Genomic DNA, 18,231 nt, shown 5'->3' with positions numbered 1-18,231 from the left:
TAGATTGTTTTCCCCGCAGAGGGTGAGGTAGGAGTTGTGTATATAGTAATAGTGCCCATGCAATGGAGTAAGTATGTATGTACATAATGTGACTAAAAGTGATATATTTACAAATGTACAAGTTCAATTTTTTTATCAACTTATAACGGCTACAGGCTCTTGGGGAGGCGGGTGGGCGCATGTGAATCTGCAGCGACTAATGCCACGAACAGATGTACACTGGGTAAGTGACATTTTCTGTTCGATGGCATGTGTAGCTGCAGATACACATGCTTTGCATAGACTAGTAAGCAGTTATCTCCCCAAAAGCGGTGGTTTAGCCTGTAGGAGTTGAAGTTGTTTAAAATAATGTTCTTAATACTGCTTGTCCTACTGCGGCTTGTTGTGTTGTTAACACAGCCACACAGTAATGTTTACTAAATGTATGAGGATTAGACCATGTGGCTGCCTTACATATTTCTGTCATTGGTATATTTCCTAGAAAGGCCATGGTGGCACCTTTCTTTCTAGTGGAGTAATAGGCAGTTCTCTATTTGCTTTGATATAACAGGTTTGAATACATTTAACTATCCATCTGGCAATGCCTTGTTTGGATATTGGATTCCCTGCATGAGGTTTTTGGCAAGCTACAAACAATTGTTTTGTTTTGCTAATTTGTTTGGTTCTATCAATGTAGTACATTAGTGCTCTTTTTATGTCTAATGTATGTAGTGCTCTTTCAACTACAGAGTCTGGTTCTGGAAAGAACACTGGGAGTTCCACTGTTTGATTTAAGTGGAACAGTGATATGACTTTTGGCAAAGATTTGGGATTTGTGCTTAGGACTACTTTATGTTTGTGTATTTGTATAAAGGGTTCTTGTATGGTAAAGGCTTGTATTTCACTTACTCTTCTGAGAGATGTGATAGCTATTAGGAAGGCTACTTTCCAGGTTAAGAATTGTATCTCACAAGAGTGCATGGGTTCAAATGGAGGACCCATGAGTCGTGTTAATACGATATTGAGGTTCCACGAAGGAACTGGTGGTGTTCTTGGTGAAATAATCTTTTTTAGACCCTCCATCAATGCTTTTATGACTGGGATTCTGAATAGTGAAGTTGAATGTGTAATTTGCAGATAGGCCGAAATTGCTGTGAGATGTAGGTAGCTTCCAATGTTTTTTACAGATGCGTGGAATGGTTGGATTTGATTATTATGACAGTAATAAACAAATCTTTTCCACTTATTTGCGTAGCAATGTCTTGTAGTAGGTTTTCTAGCCTGTTTGATGACCTCCATACATTCTTGTGTAAGGTCTAGATGTCCGAATTCTAAGACTTCAGGAGCCAGATTGCTAGATTGAGCGATGCTGGATTCGGGTGTCTGATCTGTTGTTTGTGTTGAGTTAACAGATCTGGTCTGTTTGGCAGTTTGATATGAGGCACTACTGAAAGGTCTAGTAGTGTTGTGTACCAAGGTTGTCGTGCCCAAGTTGGTGCTATTAGTATTAGTTTGAGTTTGTTTTGACTCAATTTGTTTACCAGATACGGAAGGAGTGGGAGAGGGGGAAAAGCGTATGCAAATATCCCTGACCAACTCATCCATAACGCATTGCCCTTGGAGTGAGGCTGTGGGTACCTGGATGCGAAGTTTTGGCATTTTGCGTTTTCTTTTGTTGTGAATAAGTCTATTTGCAGTGTTCCCCAGCTTTGAAAGTAAGTTTGTAGTATCTGGGGATGAATTTCCCATTCATGGATCTGTTGGTGATCCCGACTGAGATTGTCGGCTAACTGGTTTTGAATTCTTGGGATGTATTGCGCTATTAGGCGAATGTGATTGTGAATCGCCCAATGACAAATCTTCTGTGCTAAGAGACACAACTGTGTCGAGTGTGTACCTCCCTGTTTGTTTAGGTAATACAGTGTTGTCATGTTGTCTGTTTTGACAAGAATGTGTTTGTGGGCTATTAGTGGTTGAAATGCTTTCAACGCTAGAAACATTGCTAGTAGTTCTAACTGATTTATATGAAGTTGTTTCTGTTGAGTGTCCCATTGTCCTGGATGCTGTGTTGGTTGTGGTGTGCTCCCCACTCTACAATGGAAGCATCTGTTGTGATCACGTATTGAGGCACTGGGTCTTGGAAAGGCCGCCCTTGGTTTAAATTTATAGGATTCCACCATTGAAGTGAGGTGTATGTTTGGCGGTCTATCAACGCTAGATCTTGAAGTTGACCCTGTGCTTGTGACCATTGTGTTGCTAGGCACTGTTGTAAGGGCCGCATGTGTAATCTTGCGTTTGGGACAATGGCTATGCATGAGGACATCATGCCTAGTAGTTTCATCACTAATTTTACCTGGAACCTTTGGTTTGGGTGCATGCTTTGTATTACGTTTTGGAATGCTTGTACCCTTTGTGGACTTGGAGTGGTAATATCTTTTTTTGTGTTGATTGTCGCTCCCAAGTATTGTTGTATTTGACACGGCTGTAAGTGTGATTTTTGGTAGTTGTGCGAGAACCCTAGTTTGTGAAGGGTTTGTATGACGTATTTTGTGTGTTGAAGACACCGTTCCTGCGTATTGGTCATGATTAACCAATCGTCTAGATACAGGAATACGTGTATGTGCTGACTTCTGATATGGGCTGCCACCACTGCAAGGCATTTTGTAAATACCCTTGGTGCTGTTGTTATCCCGAATGGTAACACTTTGAACTGGTAATGTACTCCTTGGATTACAAACCTTAAGTATTTTCTGTGCGAAGGATGTATGGGTATGTGGAAGTACGCATCCTTGAGATCTAATGTTGACATGTAGTCTTGTTGTTTGAGCAAGGGGATTACGTCTTGAAGTGTCACCAAGTTAAAGGGATCTGATTTGATGTAAAGATTTAGTGTTCTGAGATCTAAGATGGGTCTTAGAGTTTTGTCCTTTTTGGGTATCAGAAAATACAGGGAATAAACAGCTGTTCCTTTCTGAAGATTGGGTACTAGCTCTATAGCGTCTTTTTGCAACAATGCTTGGACTTCTAGCTGTAATAGATCCATGTGTTGTTTGGACATGTTGTGTGTTTTTGGAGGCACATTTGGTGGTAATTGTAGGAATTCTATGCAATAACCATGTTGGATAATGGCTAGGACCCACAAGTCTGTTGTTATTTCTTCCCAGTTTTGGTAAAAATCTGTAAGTCTCCCCCCCGACTGGTGTTATGTGTTGGGGATTTGTGACACTGAAGTCACTGTTTATTTTGAGGTGTCTTTGGGCTTTCGAACTTTCCTCTAGTTTTAGGGAACTGTCCACACATGTATTGTCCCAGAAAGCCTCCTCTTTGATACTGGCTCTGGTATGTGGGTCTGGTTTGTGAGGTTGAGGGTTCTGTGCTTTGGGCCCGAAACCCCCCTCTAAATTGTGTCTTCCTAAATGTGCCTCTGCTCTGTGGGGAGTAGAGCACGCCCATGGCCTTGGCCGTATCTGTGTCCTTTTTCAGCTTCTCTATAGCTGTGTCCACCTCCGGCCCAAACAACTGCTGTCCATTAAAAGGCATATTAAGCACAGCCTGTTGGATTTCGGGCTTAAATCCGGAGGTGCGTAGCCATGCGTGTCTCCGAATAGTGACCGCTGTATTCACAGTTCTTGTGGCGGTGTCTGCTGCATCCATTGCCGATCGTATCTGGTTATTCGAGATACTTTGGCCCTCTTCCACCACTTGTTGTGCACGCTTTTGGAACTCTTTGGGCAGATTTTCTATAAAGTGCTGCATTTCATCCCAATGAGCCCTGTCATATCTTGACAATAACGCCAGGGAATTGTCAATGCGCCATTGATTGGCTGCTTGTGCTGCAACTCTTTTCCCCACTGCATCAAACTTTCAACTTTCTTTGTCGGGTGGTGGTGCATCTCCAGAGGTGTGTGAATTAGCCCTTTTACATGCTGCGCCTAATACTACTGAGTCAGGTGTCAGTTGTTGCGTGATGTACACTGGGTCTGTAGGGGGAAGCTTGTACTTTTTCTCCACCCTAGGTGTGATGGCCCTGCCTTTGACAGGCTCTTGAAATACTTGCTTCGCGTGTTTCAACATTCCTGGTAACATTGGAAGACTCTGGTACTGACTGTGTGTTGACGACAAAGTATTAAATAAAAAGTCATCCTCAATCGGTTCAGCGTGCAGTGTCACATTGTGAAAAGCAGCTGCTCTGGACACCACCTGCATGTAAGCAGTACTGTCTTCAGGTGGTGATGGCCTCGCTGGGTAGCAGTCTGGACTATTGTCTGATACAGGCGCATCATAGAGATCCCATGCATCCTGGCTCATCCCTGTGTGCGTTGGAGACTGCATCATAGGTGGGGTCGCAATTGGAGATGGTTGTAGTGAGTTGTGTGGTGATGGTTGTGGCGAAATCCTTGGTGGAGTTACTTGTTTTGCCACCTTTGCTTTCGGTTGTTTGTCTGTGTTTTGGAAAGCAAGTTTCCTTTTCATCCTTATAGGAGGGAGAGTTCTTATTTTCCCTGTTTCCTTTTGAATATGGAGCCTTCTTTGCGTATAATCTGGCTCCCCTGCTTCTAACTCTTGTCCAAATCTATGGCCTTGTAGTTGTTCTGAAAGGTCTGGCTCTTCGGAGTAGGAGCTTGTTTTCGGCTCCGAAGATGGTTGTTTCGGTACCGAAACTTTTTCTACAGTTTTTTTCGGCTTCGAAGCCACTTTTTTAGGTTTCGGTGTGCCGATATCTCAGTGCGACTTATTTCGGAGCCGGTGTCCCGGTGCAGAGTCTGGTCTGAGCCAGGTTCTCGGTGTCGAGTATGCTGCGTGCCGGGATCCCGACCGGAGTCGGAGGACTTCGACACGTGCGTGCCCTTTTTCGGCGCCGATGGTTGGTCACCAATTGTACGGGTTAATCCATGGCCTGTTGGCGGTGGTGTCCCCTGGGCCTTCATGATTTTGGCGTGAGTTTTGGCCGGGGCTGGTTTACTCACGGTTTTCGGTGCCTGCTCTGTTTCGGGCTCGTCCGAGTCAGCGATGGAGAAAGTTTCATCTTCCTCGACGTCGCGGTGTCCTGACGGCGCCGATGCCATTTGAAGCCTTTGTGCTCTCCGGTCCCGTAGCGTTTTCTTCGACCGAAACGCCCGACAGGCCTCACAGGTATCCTCTTTGTGTTCGGGGGACAAACACAAATTACAGACCAGATGTTGATCTGTGTAAGGATACTTGTTGTGGCTTTCGGGGCAGAAGCGGAATGGGGTCCGTTCCATTAGCCTTGAAGACGCACGCAGTCGGGCCGACCAGGCCCCGCCGGGGAATCTAAGCCCCAAAGGGCTACCGGAGCTCTTCTTGATTTGGTGTCGATCTGCGTTAACTAACCTGATACCGAACGCAAACAATACCGTCGAATTTTCCGAGATTTAACTAACTTTCCGAACCGAAACACGTACCGAAGAGGAACATGTCCGAACCCGATGGCGGAAAGAAAACAATCTAAGATGGAGTCAACGCCCATGCACAATGGAGCCGAAAGGGGAGGAGTCCCTCGATCTTGTGACTCGAAAACACTTCTTCGAAGAAAAACAACTTGTAACACTCCGAGCCCAACACTAGATGGCGGGATATGCACAGCATGTGTATCTGCAGCTACACATGCCATTGAACATATATATATATATATACACACACACATACACACACACACACATATATGCATAGATATGCTTCTATGCATGTTTGAACAACATATATACAGATATGCATCTTGGATTAGTGTCAGACAATCATAGATCATAAATCGATACTGCAGTAATGTAAACTGGCAGATGGAGTGTGTTGGGCTTACTTTTCCAGTGGAGAGAATAAACACAAAACCTTGTTGTCTTTGTCCCAAACAATATGTTAGTGAGTTGGGCAATAGGAATTGCTCACTCCTGTGCAAGAAGTGAAACTGAGATCTAACCCAGAGACCTTTACTTCCATTCTGATGACAAGAGGGAAGATACAAGGGTTGTTTACAAACAACACATTAGGCCCTCTGGCTCCACTTGTGGCTGTAAGGTCTCATGTCTCTGGTACAATCAAGGACATACCTTCAATAGTCTAGGGCTCCACCTCGAGTTTGATGATCAGAAGTCTGATGGACTTGTGATAGAGTTGACACTTAAAACAACAGGACTTTGGTGAAACAGGAGGTCATGAAAGGCTGGACAGTATCCCATGGGGTCACAAGGACTTCAGTACAATCACCACTACTTCATGGCCCCTTTATGACATGACTTGGAAAACTCATGAGAAAAACGACCACATTCCCAAGGGTCATTAATTCAGAGGCCGGCAATGGTTGTTTATATTTTCCCCCACACACAATGCCACGTTAATGGAGAAATATGCCTTTTCATCACAGTGTGTAAAGGTGAAGTCTCTACCAGGCTAATCTGTAGCCATTATTTCATGAAAACACAAAGGGCCTGATTTAAATCCCGGCAGAGGGAACAAAGGTGACGGATGTCTTGTCCGCCGTATTGCAATCTCCGGCGGATATAATGGGATTGTAATACCGCGGATGGGATATCGGTCATGGTTGTGATGGAGTATTCCTCTCCGCAGGGATATAAATCGGCACCATAGCCTCCACTGTGAGACAGACAGCGAGGGGAAGTAGCGTCATAGACCGGCCAGAAAACTCCCCAAGTAGGTAGTAGAAGGAAGAAAAGTGAAAAGAAATACTTCAAAGAAAGGAGAGCTTGGTGCTTATGGAGGTCTTTCACAGAGACAAAAGCAGGAACTGAGAGAGAGGGGCCTCATCTACACAGTGAGTCTGTGGAGTCCTTACTTACCTTAAAGCCACACTGGCTTCTTTCCACAACACAGGCTGCATTCCTTTGAAATCTTTTATGTGTACTCTTTTAAACAGATGAAAATAAACATTAATTCGGCCAGCAAAGCCTCTCCAGGGGTTTTAAATCTATAGTTTTTTTTAAAAATATGTTTTGTATTTTCAATAAAAGCTAAATAGAAAAAGAAACGGTCATTGGCATTATTGTGAAATGACAGGTGAAATGATTTCTGTTTGTTGAAAAAGTGTTGCGAAATTCTGGATAAGGGCAGAGATCAGCAGTATTTATGAATAGTAAAGCGAATCCCAGGATGGGTAATACTGGTTTCCACAAACGAACCAGGCCAGAGCTATACTGTTACTGGATTTTCAAGAAACTAATTTCTACAGCAGCAAGAGTAAGCCATAGATTGAGAGCCCGTCACTACAAAGTGATCTAATTCTACTGATATGTTTGAAAAGTTACATTTACAATGGCGTTTACCCAACAACTATAGTTTTGTGCTCATCAGCAGCATTGCTGCCTTTGCATATTGTCTTTCCTTGCTTAATGGTGTGGCTAGATCTTTAAATGAACGAATGAAGGATTTGTAGACCACAAATCTGTGACTTCTAAGGGTACCACGGAGCTGCAGATAGAGCAGAGTCGCAGCTGAAAGAGAGATTAGGTGCAAAGAGAAGTGTTCAGAGTCAAATTTTGAAATGCCTGCATAAGGCAGGATAGCTGGACTGTTTGAGGAGATCTGTAGATTGAATTCTACAGCTTAGACGCCAGAACAGACAGGAACCTGCATCCTTGCTGTAGCGGATGAAGGAGAATGGCTAAAAACTCATGGAAGCCAGGAGAGGAGAGACGAGTGATGTAGAAGTATAGGTTTTAAGAAACTGCTCAATGCAGAACTGCCAGAAGCTTCCCGACTGGAGTCCAGTGTGTCAGAACCAAAAGAAGCCTAGCTGCAGCTTCCCAGATGGTATAGACTTTAAAGAATACATTTAGGGAGGAAGAGATCTAATTCACAGTTCAAACACGGCTTAACCACTGCTTGAACAACAGGTTTTTTCTGATACATGCCAGTAAAAGAGGTAGCTTTTTCCAGAGCACTCTAGGAGATCCCACGGCTGGTGCTCCAGGATGATGCCAGCTCATTAACCTGAGGTTTAACGGTAATAGCAGACAAAGGCCAAATCTAAATATCTGGTAGGTGAAGCCAGAGGTCATGCACAGGGTTTTAAATACTGAGGTGCAGAATGAAGAGCATTTAGCGATACAGAGGATCAGTGACTGCTCGAGAGTGTCTGGAGAAAAATTAAGTTAGCTAATTCAAGGCCCTGCTCCTCACCCTACCCGCCGGGACACGATCCCAGGAGGATGGGGTGTATTTCAAACAATGTTGAACGATGGCGGAAATCTCTAGGAGGAGAGTCACTCTGCCTTCAAATTTCAGAATCAGCCTAAGATCAACCACAGCAGCTACAAGAGCGATTCTGAATTGTGGCAGTGAATACAAAACCTACATGGACAGCATCTAACAAGTTCATTGAACAGAATAACTGAGAAAGGTCTTCATTTCCATTGCTGTCAATATATATAAAGAGAATGGCTAAAAGATAGGTTAATAATTGGCAATAATGTGGAGTTCAGTATTCAGTGAATATTGGATGAACTGTAGCCTGTTAAAAGGAGTCAAGACCTATGATGCTGTAACCAATGAAACACTACACAGCTCCACAAGGACACGAGGGACAGCAGCGAGGGCCAATCGGAATACGCAAGCTGTACAAGGATCAGCAAGCTGTACAAGGATCAGAGGCTGAGCCAAGTTTCATGCTCCAGCTTTTGTCCTCCATGTTAGAAGTACAAATGCCTGAAAAGTATTGCAGAGCCAAGGGGCCTGAGGGCCAAAGAGACAGGATGAACAAGAATTTGCCTTATAGTGTGGTGCTGTCTGAGCACAAAGCACTCTGCTGAGTACTATTTATCACAGACAAATTAGGACAGATTCGCACACAGGGCTTGCGAAGACTGGGCTGGATAGATCACGGACAACTCTGAAAATATTTTTTTTTTTTTAGCACTGGAAATGTGGGTGAGAAAAAAAAAATCTCATACTTTTTTAATGGCAGATTTACTTTGTTCATATCTTTTGCATCGTGCTTCTGAGTACCCGCTACACAGTTATTTGTGAGTCTCTATGTTAAAATCTCATATTAATTAAGCTTTGAAATAAGCATTAAGGATGCAAACTAATTGTGCAGTCTCAAAGCCTCCAATTAGCAAAATCATAGGCTTTGACTGCAAGATCACAAGTACCAATGAACAAAAGGAATTTTGACATTCAAAAGGTCTTTCTGCCTGAGAGAGTGCTTTTTGTGATTGATTCCAAATGGGAAAGAGAAGGGGGCATGAAAAGGACTTTCCTCATCTCATTCACAGCAAAATATGTACCTATGCTCTGCAACCACAACTGCAGTCACAAACCATCAAAGATGCAGAAGCCAACGTGGGGCGCTGATCGATCTGCAAAGTGGAACGCTATCCCATTGGACAGCATCCACTTCGTGAAAGATGGGGGCTGGCATCAAGGAAGAAGGTCCATGTGACCACGGCATGCCCTCTTAATACCATCCCATATATGCCAAATTATTATTTTTAAAGCCGCCCCGTCAGCAGAAGAGGGACAACTTTGAAAAAAATCAGTATGCAGGGAATGCTAATGCGGGAACACATGTATGTGGTCCCTTGCAGGACTTAAACCCTGCATTCGCAGCCGTTCACAGGAGGTCCCAAAATGTCTCCTACATCATGCGCATTAAAGCAGGAGATCTTGGGTCCTCTAGCAAGAGTGCATTTTGAGGTGTGTGTGATTAGTACAATCACCCCACAATATGAAAATGGGGGTCGCAAGCATAACTGGCATGAAAAACACTAAAAGGTTTATGAGCCCACCTTTGGACATCAGTCCCAAGTCCTGAGTTGTTAAAGACAACTCTGTTACACCATCAGCCCTAATAAACAGTCTAAAGAATTCTGAAGTTTAATCTGTGAGTCAATCTACGACCGGAGGACATTCGGGCAATCGGCCACCCTGTCTGCAGGCCCCATCTCCCACCGCAGTGAGATGAGTGCACCATACCAGGTAGGGAAGCAGGCTCCTATCTGCCTTCTACAAACTGAGGATAATCTCTTGTTCCCTCACCTTGGTTTACAGACAAGGACTTCCTTACCTGCCCACAACTCTCTCCAGGTGCTGCAGTGCCTCCTCCGTTCGCTCCGCTCTTAGCTGGGCTCGCAAAACCCCAGCCTGGGCTCGCCTGAGCTCCTCCTGTATAGTCTGTGCAGAGACAGAGAAGTTGTACCCACAAGAATGACAGAGGCAGCGATCGCATAATATGTGTCTGTTTCCCAGACACACAATAGATATAGAGTTGCAGCAGTAATTCAAGCATTCTTTGCATACACAACAGACACAGCAGAGGGAACAGAAATGAATACATCCCTCACACACCGAGAACAGGCCTAGTAGGAAGAAGTGCAAGCTCCGCTCACAGAGCAGGTACAGCAGTGCCAGCAATAGTCCACCTTCCCCTCATACAAAGAAACAGGCAGCATCTCAGCAATCAGAGGGGCAAACAAACTATCACAGGCAACACAACAAAAAGGTTAAGAGAGCAATACTTTCAAACATGTTAAAACTAAGCCAATTTTCAAATAAAGGCAATTTAAAATTTAATTCATGCATAAACGTGAAACCAAATAGACAACAGTAGTGCATGCTTCCTCACCCGCACAACAGGTACTGCACGATACACCTTGGCGAGCAGCAATGTAAGATTCCTCACACCCACAACAGGTACTGCACGATACAACCTGGCGAGCAGCAATGAACGGTTCCTCACACCCACAACAGGTACTGCACGATGCAACCTGGCGAGCAGCAATGAACGGTTCCTCACACCCACAACAGGTACTGCACAATGCAACCTGGCGAGCAGCAATGGACGGTTCCTCACACCCACAACAGGTACTGCACGATGCAACCTGGCGAGCAGCAATGGACGGTTCCTCACACCCACAACAGGTACTGCACGATGCAACCTGGCGAGCAGCAATGGACGGTTCCTCACACCCACAACATGTACTGCACGATGCAACCTGGCGAGCAGCAATGTAAGATTCCTCACACGCACAACAGGCACTGCACGATACAACCTGGCAAGTGGCAATGTAAGATTCCTCACATGCACAACAGGTACTGCACAATACAACCTGGCGAGCAGTAATGGAAGGTTCCTCACACGCACAACAGGTACTGCACGATACACCTTGGTAAGCAGCAATGTAAGATTCCTCACACGCACAACAGGTACTGCATGATACAACCTGGCGAGCAGCAGTGTAAGATTCCTCACACGCACAACAGGTACTGCACAATACAACCTGGCGAGCAGTAATGGAAGGTTCCTCACACGCACAACAGGTACTGCACGATACACCTTGGTAAGCAGCAATGTAAGATTCCTCACACGCACAACAGGTACTGCACGATGCAACCTGGCGAGCAGCAATGGACGGTTCCTCACACGCACAACAGGTACTGCACGATGCAACCTGGCGAGCAGCAATGGACGGACGGTTCCTCACACGCACAACAGGTACTGCCCGATGCAACCTGGCGAGCAGTAATGGAAGGTTCCTCACACGCACAACAGGTACTGCACAATACAACTTGGCGAGCAGCAATGTACTGTTCCTCACACGCACAACAGGTACTGCATGATACAACCTAACGAGAAGCAATGGATGGTTCCTCACACTCGCTGCAGGTGCAGTAGAGGCAGCAGCAGTGCAAGAACTCACCTTGTTGCTGACTTTCTCCATCTCCAGCTGGGCTGTCCTGTCCTGCAGGCTATGGAGGAGGACAGCTTGTTTCTGACCACTCGCTTGCAGCTCCTCCTCTAGCTCAGAGATCTGATGCATAAGAAAGGAGAACAAGGCCGACAAGGGATGGAGTTATGGTTGAGTGGCAAGGAGACAGCCTCATCCAGCCCAAACGACAACAGGTTCTGTCCTCAAGCTATCCCAGTTAAAAGGTGGCAGGTTCTCTCTGTGCCAGACCTGAAGGAATCCAACCGTAATGGGGACAGGCTGATGCCGCCCATCCCTGGACGATGCAGACTACAAGGCATCCACTCCTAAAGGTGTCTAGCCAAAACCAAAGCCCACAAGGCGAAAGGATTTGTATCTCTTTGCTAATCCAGGAAGTGACAGGCTCTCTAGCCCTCTACCATCCAGTCCTTAAGGTGACAGACTAAGTCTGTGCCAATCCTTATGACATCAAGTAAGAAACAAGGCAGGTTCTGTGTCCCTGTCCCAGTTATGGAACTGTCCTGTCTCATAGGTGACAAGGTTTTTGCTGTGCTATTCCAAATATGATGAATGTCCAAGTGTGTCCGGCTCTGTATTTCAGTACTAGCTCCCGGAGGCCTCAGGTCCTAAAGATTGCAAGCTCTGTAATCCCTATGCCATCACCTGCTACAGGTGACTAACTGTGTGCCTGGAGCAGGGCCAGCTCTAGGGCGGTGCGACTGATGCCACCGCTCCGGGTGCTGTCTGTGGGAGTGGGCGCCATTTTTGCAGGTATATTATAGTTTCAGAGGATCCGGCTGCAGCGTTCCTTGCCTCCAGCAATTTTCAGGCAACAATAAAAATATCAAGATAGCGCTAGTGATTGATGTTTTGCCTGGAGAGACGTCAGAGTTTTCTGTAGTGGAATTTTTAAGGTAGCTCAGGGGGTTAATATGCCCCCTGCAAAGAACATGTATCATGCAGAGAACAAAGTGTATATAAAGAAAATAGGTCAGTGGGTCACTGCTTTTCTCAGAAAGGTTGTTTTGTTACTTACACTCTATAAGTTAAAATCCTAATATAGAGGACTGAGCTATTATTAACTGACAAAGAGCTGCATGCATTCTGCAAGGTATAGATTAGAGTGTTATTTTTTCCCCAGTCTTTCATTATCTTAATGTTGCAAAAAGGGTTCATTTGGGTATAAATCAATTCTTCTTATTAAAGAGAACCCCCAACTATGGTGTTATATTTTTAATTCTGAGTTTGTGCTTCTCCAGGCAAAGCACTCTTACACTGTACAGCCTACCAGTATGGATGACACATGTCTCCTACGCCTTGTAGTGCTCTGTCTAATGTAACATTTCTTATACATTGATTTACACACTGTTGATTGACTGGTTCTGTGTAATGTGTGTGAGATGTGAAGTGCTTTGACACCCTAAACTGGAATGAGTAGCGCTACAAAGCTAATTAAATGCATCTGAGAGAGAGTGATTATGGAGACTCGAGGGGCACTGTTAAAGGGTGGTAGTGAGGGAATCATTGACGGACGTGGTCATGGGGGGCACCAACAATCATTGTTGCAGAGGGCATAGCCAGCGCTAGGGCCGGCCATGACCTAGAAGAACTCTTTGATAGAGTCCATCCTCACAGAGGTAGACCTTGCCACCCACCTCTATGCCCACCCCCCAGAGTACAGCCTTCCTTCACCACTACCCAGGCAGACCCCTTTGCACCTTGCTATGGATGTGCCGGGCATCGTTCTCCTGGTTAAGCTCCTGTGACTTGAGTTGCACCATCAAAGCAAAGACTTTCTTACGCCAGCAGGTCAGGAGGGTTGCAGCCGCTGGGGATTCCATATCTAGAGCATTTGATCGGACCTGGAAACGAAGGGGAGTCCGTTGAAAATCGTTACCATTTAAATAGGACCACCTTTGTTCAGAGCATAATATGGATCCTGGCCTAGGTGAAAAATTCACTAACATCTGAACCATCCCCTTTCCATAGACACAAAAATATGCAAATATGCGAGGACACAATTTACCGTAATCCTGCAGCTTTATACAACTGTAAATTACCACCCAGGTCATTGGCAGTTTAAAAACTGTAAAGATGATTGAGAAATAGAAAACTGACCCTGCCAAGAAAACTGAAGATGAGGGATTTTAGCAGCTTCTAGATTTGAACAAATCTGAATACAAGACAGCAATGAGGGGAAGGCATTTCTATATGTAGGTACTTGATACAACACTAAGGATTGCATGCTGTCTTGTACCAGGCTTGGGGCACTGATCCAAGGCGGACAGTGACGAACAGAGAGGGAGGGGAGATCATTGGGGGAGATTTGATTTGGAGAGTCTTAAAATTAAGACTGACAGGAGGGAGGGTTAGTCCATTTAAGGGCTTGAAAGAACAAGTTACTTACTTTTAGAAACGCTCTTTCTGGTAGATCTAATCATAGATGCCTTTCTTAAGACTATTCCCAGGTGCCAGCCTTGATACAGAAGATTTTTCAGCAGAGCCCCTGTGCACAATTATGCAGGTCTGCGTTGACCCTTTTCACCCTATAAGTGAATACTGGAGTCGCACAGAAGTGCTAACCACGCGCACCAGCATTTGTTCCTTTATTAACACTGTCCACGCCCTTGGACAGGGTGCACAAAAACAAATTATGTACACTAATGCGCCGATCTCAGACGTCAAACCTTTTTAGATGGAAAAAAAGCACATTACACAGACCAGGGAGGTGGAAAGGCAGAAAGGAATCTGTGGTTAGATAAGAGTATTCACGAGAAAGAGCCTTACTTACCGAAGATAAATGACTTGTTCTTCTACTGAATACTTCTCACCTCGGATTTCTCACCGTTAGAATAAATACATAATAAGTATCTCCCCGGTTGACGGGTCTATGGAATGACCAAAATGTCATGCATGACTTAACAACCAAACTGACCTTCTTGTAGGACCTGGCTGTTAAAGCAGTAAAAGCTTTGTGAATGTTGTACTGCCAAGTTGCAGCCTGACAAATATCCAACACCAGCACTCTCTGTGCCAGTGCAGTGGTAGCAGTCTCTGCCCCGATGAAATGGACCCTCAATCATTCAGAAGATTGCTTCTTGGCCAGCGTGTAGCAGATCTTAATCCAGAGTGCCATCCAACGTGACAATGCCCTTTTTTCGGCACTGCTTTGTCTTTCTTTGTCCCAGAGAACTCCAGAAAGAGTTGATGGTCCACCCTATGGTCTTTGTACAATCAATGTAAAAGCTGAGCGCTCTTTTAGGGTCCAAAGGATGGAGTCTCTCCTCTTTCGAGGAGTGAGGAGATGAAAGAACATTGGAAGTGTGAGGGACTGTCTGGCTTGAAAGTGAGTCACAACTTTTGTTAGAAATGTTGTTCTAGTCCTCAGCACCAGGGTGTCGTGAAAGGGGGTGGTGTAGGGCAACTGGACTAAAAGAGTCTGGAGCTCACTCACGCTATGAGCTGAAGATATTGCTTTGAGATACACCAGGACCGTCAGGAAACATAGAGGACGGTTATTTAACAGCTGAAAGGGGGTCCCATAAGTAAAGACCAAATGAAAATCCTACTGTGACATCACAAAGGATTAGGTACAAACGTAGAATAATGCTTTCAGAAATAGCATCACAACAGGTTATTTAAACAAGTATGACAAGTCCCGTAAACGCAGAATAGCCGAAAGGGACAACAAATTACATTTAATAGTACCCACTGCAAGTCCATGATGGGCCAACATAAACAACAATACATCTGACAGTTTGGCCTGCAACACAACAAACTACAAAAATCCTCCAGCATCCAGTGTAAACAGACTTTGGAGGACATCTTCTACTCCCAGAGGGAGAATGAAGGCTGCCAACGGCGGTCATTCCTGATCTTCTTCAGAATTTGAGGCAGAATAGGTAGTAGCAGGAAGGCATACAGGAGCCTTGTGCTCCACTCTAGGCGGAATGCGTTTCTGCAAGAGCTCTTTCTTGTGAATTCCAGTGAGAAAAAGTGTTGACATTGAGCATTCTCAGCAGTGATAAAAAACTTAAGTCAGGGTTCTCCCTATTGCTAGAAGATGCCCAGCGCTACCTCAGCTAGGCGTCATAAGCTGAGTTTGTCAGCCCGATGTTTAAACAGTCCTCCAAGAGGTGGATGATCAGGGAAATGCCCTGACGTGTCAGTCTATTCCAGAGGCATAAGGCCTCTTGGCACAGGGTTCGGGACCGTACCCAGTCCTGCTTGTTGCAATGCCACATGGTGATTGTGTTGTCTGTGAGGATCTGATCCAACCACCCCTTGGTGGAGGAATGATTTCAAAACCAAGCAAATGGCTCCAACAGGTTTATGAGGAGAAGAGTCTCTACCAGAGATGAGAGTCCTCTGACCACCACCTTTCCCAGATGACCACCTGAAGCTTGAGTCAGGTTCACTTGGTGCTGGGCCAACCAAGACTTAAGATAACATTGCAGAGCCAGCATGTGCCACGTGGCATGGTCAACAAGCAGGACAAAGGAGGCCAATAGAGCCACCGTCATTCAGGCCAGGGCAAGGCTGAAACATCCAGTTCAGAACTCAAATATACTGGATTCACTTATCCAGAGGAAAGGCCCAATAATGCACCATATGCAAGATAGCTTTGATGGAAGGGAGCCTTTGCAAAGGAGTCAGGTGTGACTTTGGTACGTTGATAGTGAACCCAAATGATGTGAAGAGGTTAGTCGTCGCCTGAAGGTCATCCTCAAATGACTGTGGCAAGCCTGTGTTCAACAGCCAGTAACTGAGGTAGGGGAAGACTGGTACACCGACTTTCAAAGGTATGCTATAACCACAACTATCATTTTTGTGAACACCCAAAAGGCACTGGTGAGGCTGAAAGTTAGCACAGCAAACTGAAAATACTCATGGCCGAGCCTGAACGACAAGCAGCAGCTGTGGGCCTGCAGGACAGGAACATGCAAATAATCATTCTGCAGGTCCATCCAGTCTCCTGCATCCAGGCAAACAGAACCTGGGCCAGCACAGGCATCTTGAATTTGTCCTCCCGAAGGAAGAAATTAAGAAGTCTGAGATCTAAAACAGACTGTGGGCCACCACCTTCCTTCTGCACTGTAACATCTAGTTCTAATTTGCGAGGTCGGAACTCTCTCTCTGACTACTTTCACCTAAAGAACCTGAACTTCCTGCAGCAAAACAGACAGCAATTGTTCCAGAAGCTGCTTTGATGTGGGTGGAAGATGCAGCGGGTTGGAAAGAAATGGCACTAGTCCTGCTGAACTAGACGGACCCACCTATCGGATGTTATGGCCTGCTACCCATGGAGAAAATGATTGATTCGGCCTTCCACAGGGTTTCCGTGTGCCTCCAGCAAACTAAAGTGGCTTAGAGGCTGCAGCCAGAGAAGCAGGGGGCTGGAAGGTTTGCCGTCGCCATGTGTCTAGATGCTGTCTGCTGGATCTCCTGCACCGTTTGAGAAAGGACTGGGATGTCTGCTGCTTGGGCTGAAGGACGTTATGCTGCCTATAAGTGCGATGACTTGAAAGGCGCAAAACTGGTGGGGATATGCCATTACATGTGTGGAGAGACAAAGGAAGTGCGGGGTGTGTCCGCTTGTTGTTGGGCGGAATTGGCCTTTTCGCCATATAGGTGAGTCCCATGAAAAAGCACATCCATGAGAGATGCCTGGAAGTCACCTGAGAAGTCAGTGGATCACATCCATGCATGGCACTGGAGCACGACGCTGGTCTTGACTGTTCTGCCTAAACAGTTGGTCATGTCCAGGCCTGGTCTTAGGACGTAGTTGTCCACGTCATAGCCATCCTCATTGGTCTGAGCCAGCTTGGCACAGTATTCCTCCAGGTCTGCTTGCAAGATCTCTGCAACTATTTTCTATAATGCACAGGAGTACCTACACAGCCAGTAGCTGGCGCTGAATGATCGAAGGTTGAGGCTAAGAGAGGAAAACACCAATTTCCCAAATGTCTCAATTCTCTTTGATTTGGGGGAGTCATGGGGAATGAGTGTGGGTTAATACTGTTAATGGAAGCCTGAATTATCTGGCTCTCAGGGTGTTGCATCAACAAAGCAAGGTCACCTGAAGCAGGCCCGTAGCATTCTGCTAACTGTCTATTTACACCTGGGCTGGAACAAGGTTTAGCCAGGTGCCCACGAGAGTGTCAGTCATGCCTTTGTTGAATGGCAGCAAGGGCTTTGACGATGCCTGCCAGGCTGCAAAACCTTTGGTGAGCACATTAGTTTTCAACTCAACAGACAACAACTGGAAATCCAGGAGTACAGCTACTCATCTGATGATCACAGCAAATCAGGGTATCTCTCCCGTTGAAGGACCAGGGGAAAACCCAGTCCCATGTCAGGAGAAGGGCCCAAGCCACTGGCCTGTTGCAGGTCCAAACTGAAATTCTATGTCATTATATTGTGGGAGAAATTCTTCCTCATTGTGGAAGGATGGTTGGCTTTGGTCTGAGTCTGATCCATGAAGTTATTTAACCGCTGGAGGGCAGCTCCTAGGCAATGGTGCGGTGTTGTCTGAAACAGAGTGAACTGGGGTTGGTTGCATCAGAACTGTTAC

General features: G+C 45.6%; 1 protein-coding gene across 1 annotated transcript in view; it reads right to left on the bottom strand.

Annotated features, from left to right (window-relative positions):
* CCHCR1 (coiled-coil alpha-helical rod protein 1) overlaps positions 1-18,231 on the bottom strand; it is a 79,091-nt gene that overhangs the window by 27,869 nt on the left and 32,991 nt on the right. The window contains exons 8-10 of the mRNA XM_069241832.1: positions 13,376-13,519; positions 11,649-11,759; positions 10,016-10,122 (exon numbers count right to left, since the gene is read on the bottom strand). Coding sequence (XP_069097933.1) covers positions 10,016-10,122; positions 11,649-11,759; positions 13,376-13,519 — 362 coding nt within the window. The remainder of the gene's footprint in view (positions 1-10,015; positions 10,123-11,648; positions 11,760-13,375; positions 13,520-18,231) is intronic.

This window comes from Pleurodeles waltl, chromosome 6 (genome assembly GCF_031143425.1).
Source record: "Pleurodeles waltl isolate 20211129_DDA chromosome 6, aPleWal1.hap1.20221129, whole genome shotgun sequence".
Classification (NCBI taxonomy): Eukaryota; Metazoa; Chordata; class Amphibia; order Caudata; family Salamandridae; genus Pleurodeles; species Pleurodeles waltl.
This window is presented reverse-complemented; position numbering and strand designations above follow the sequence as displayed.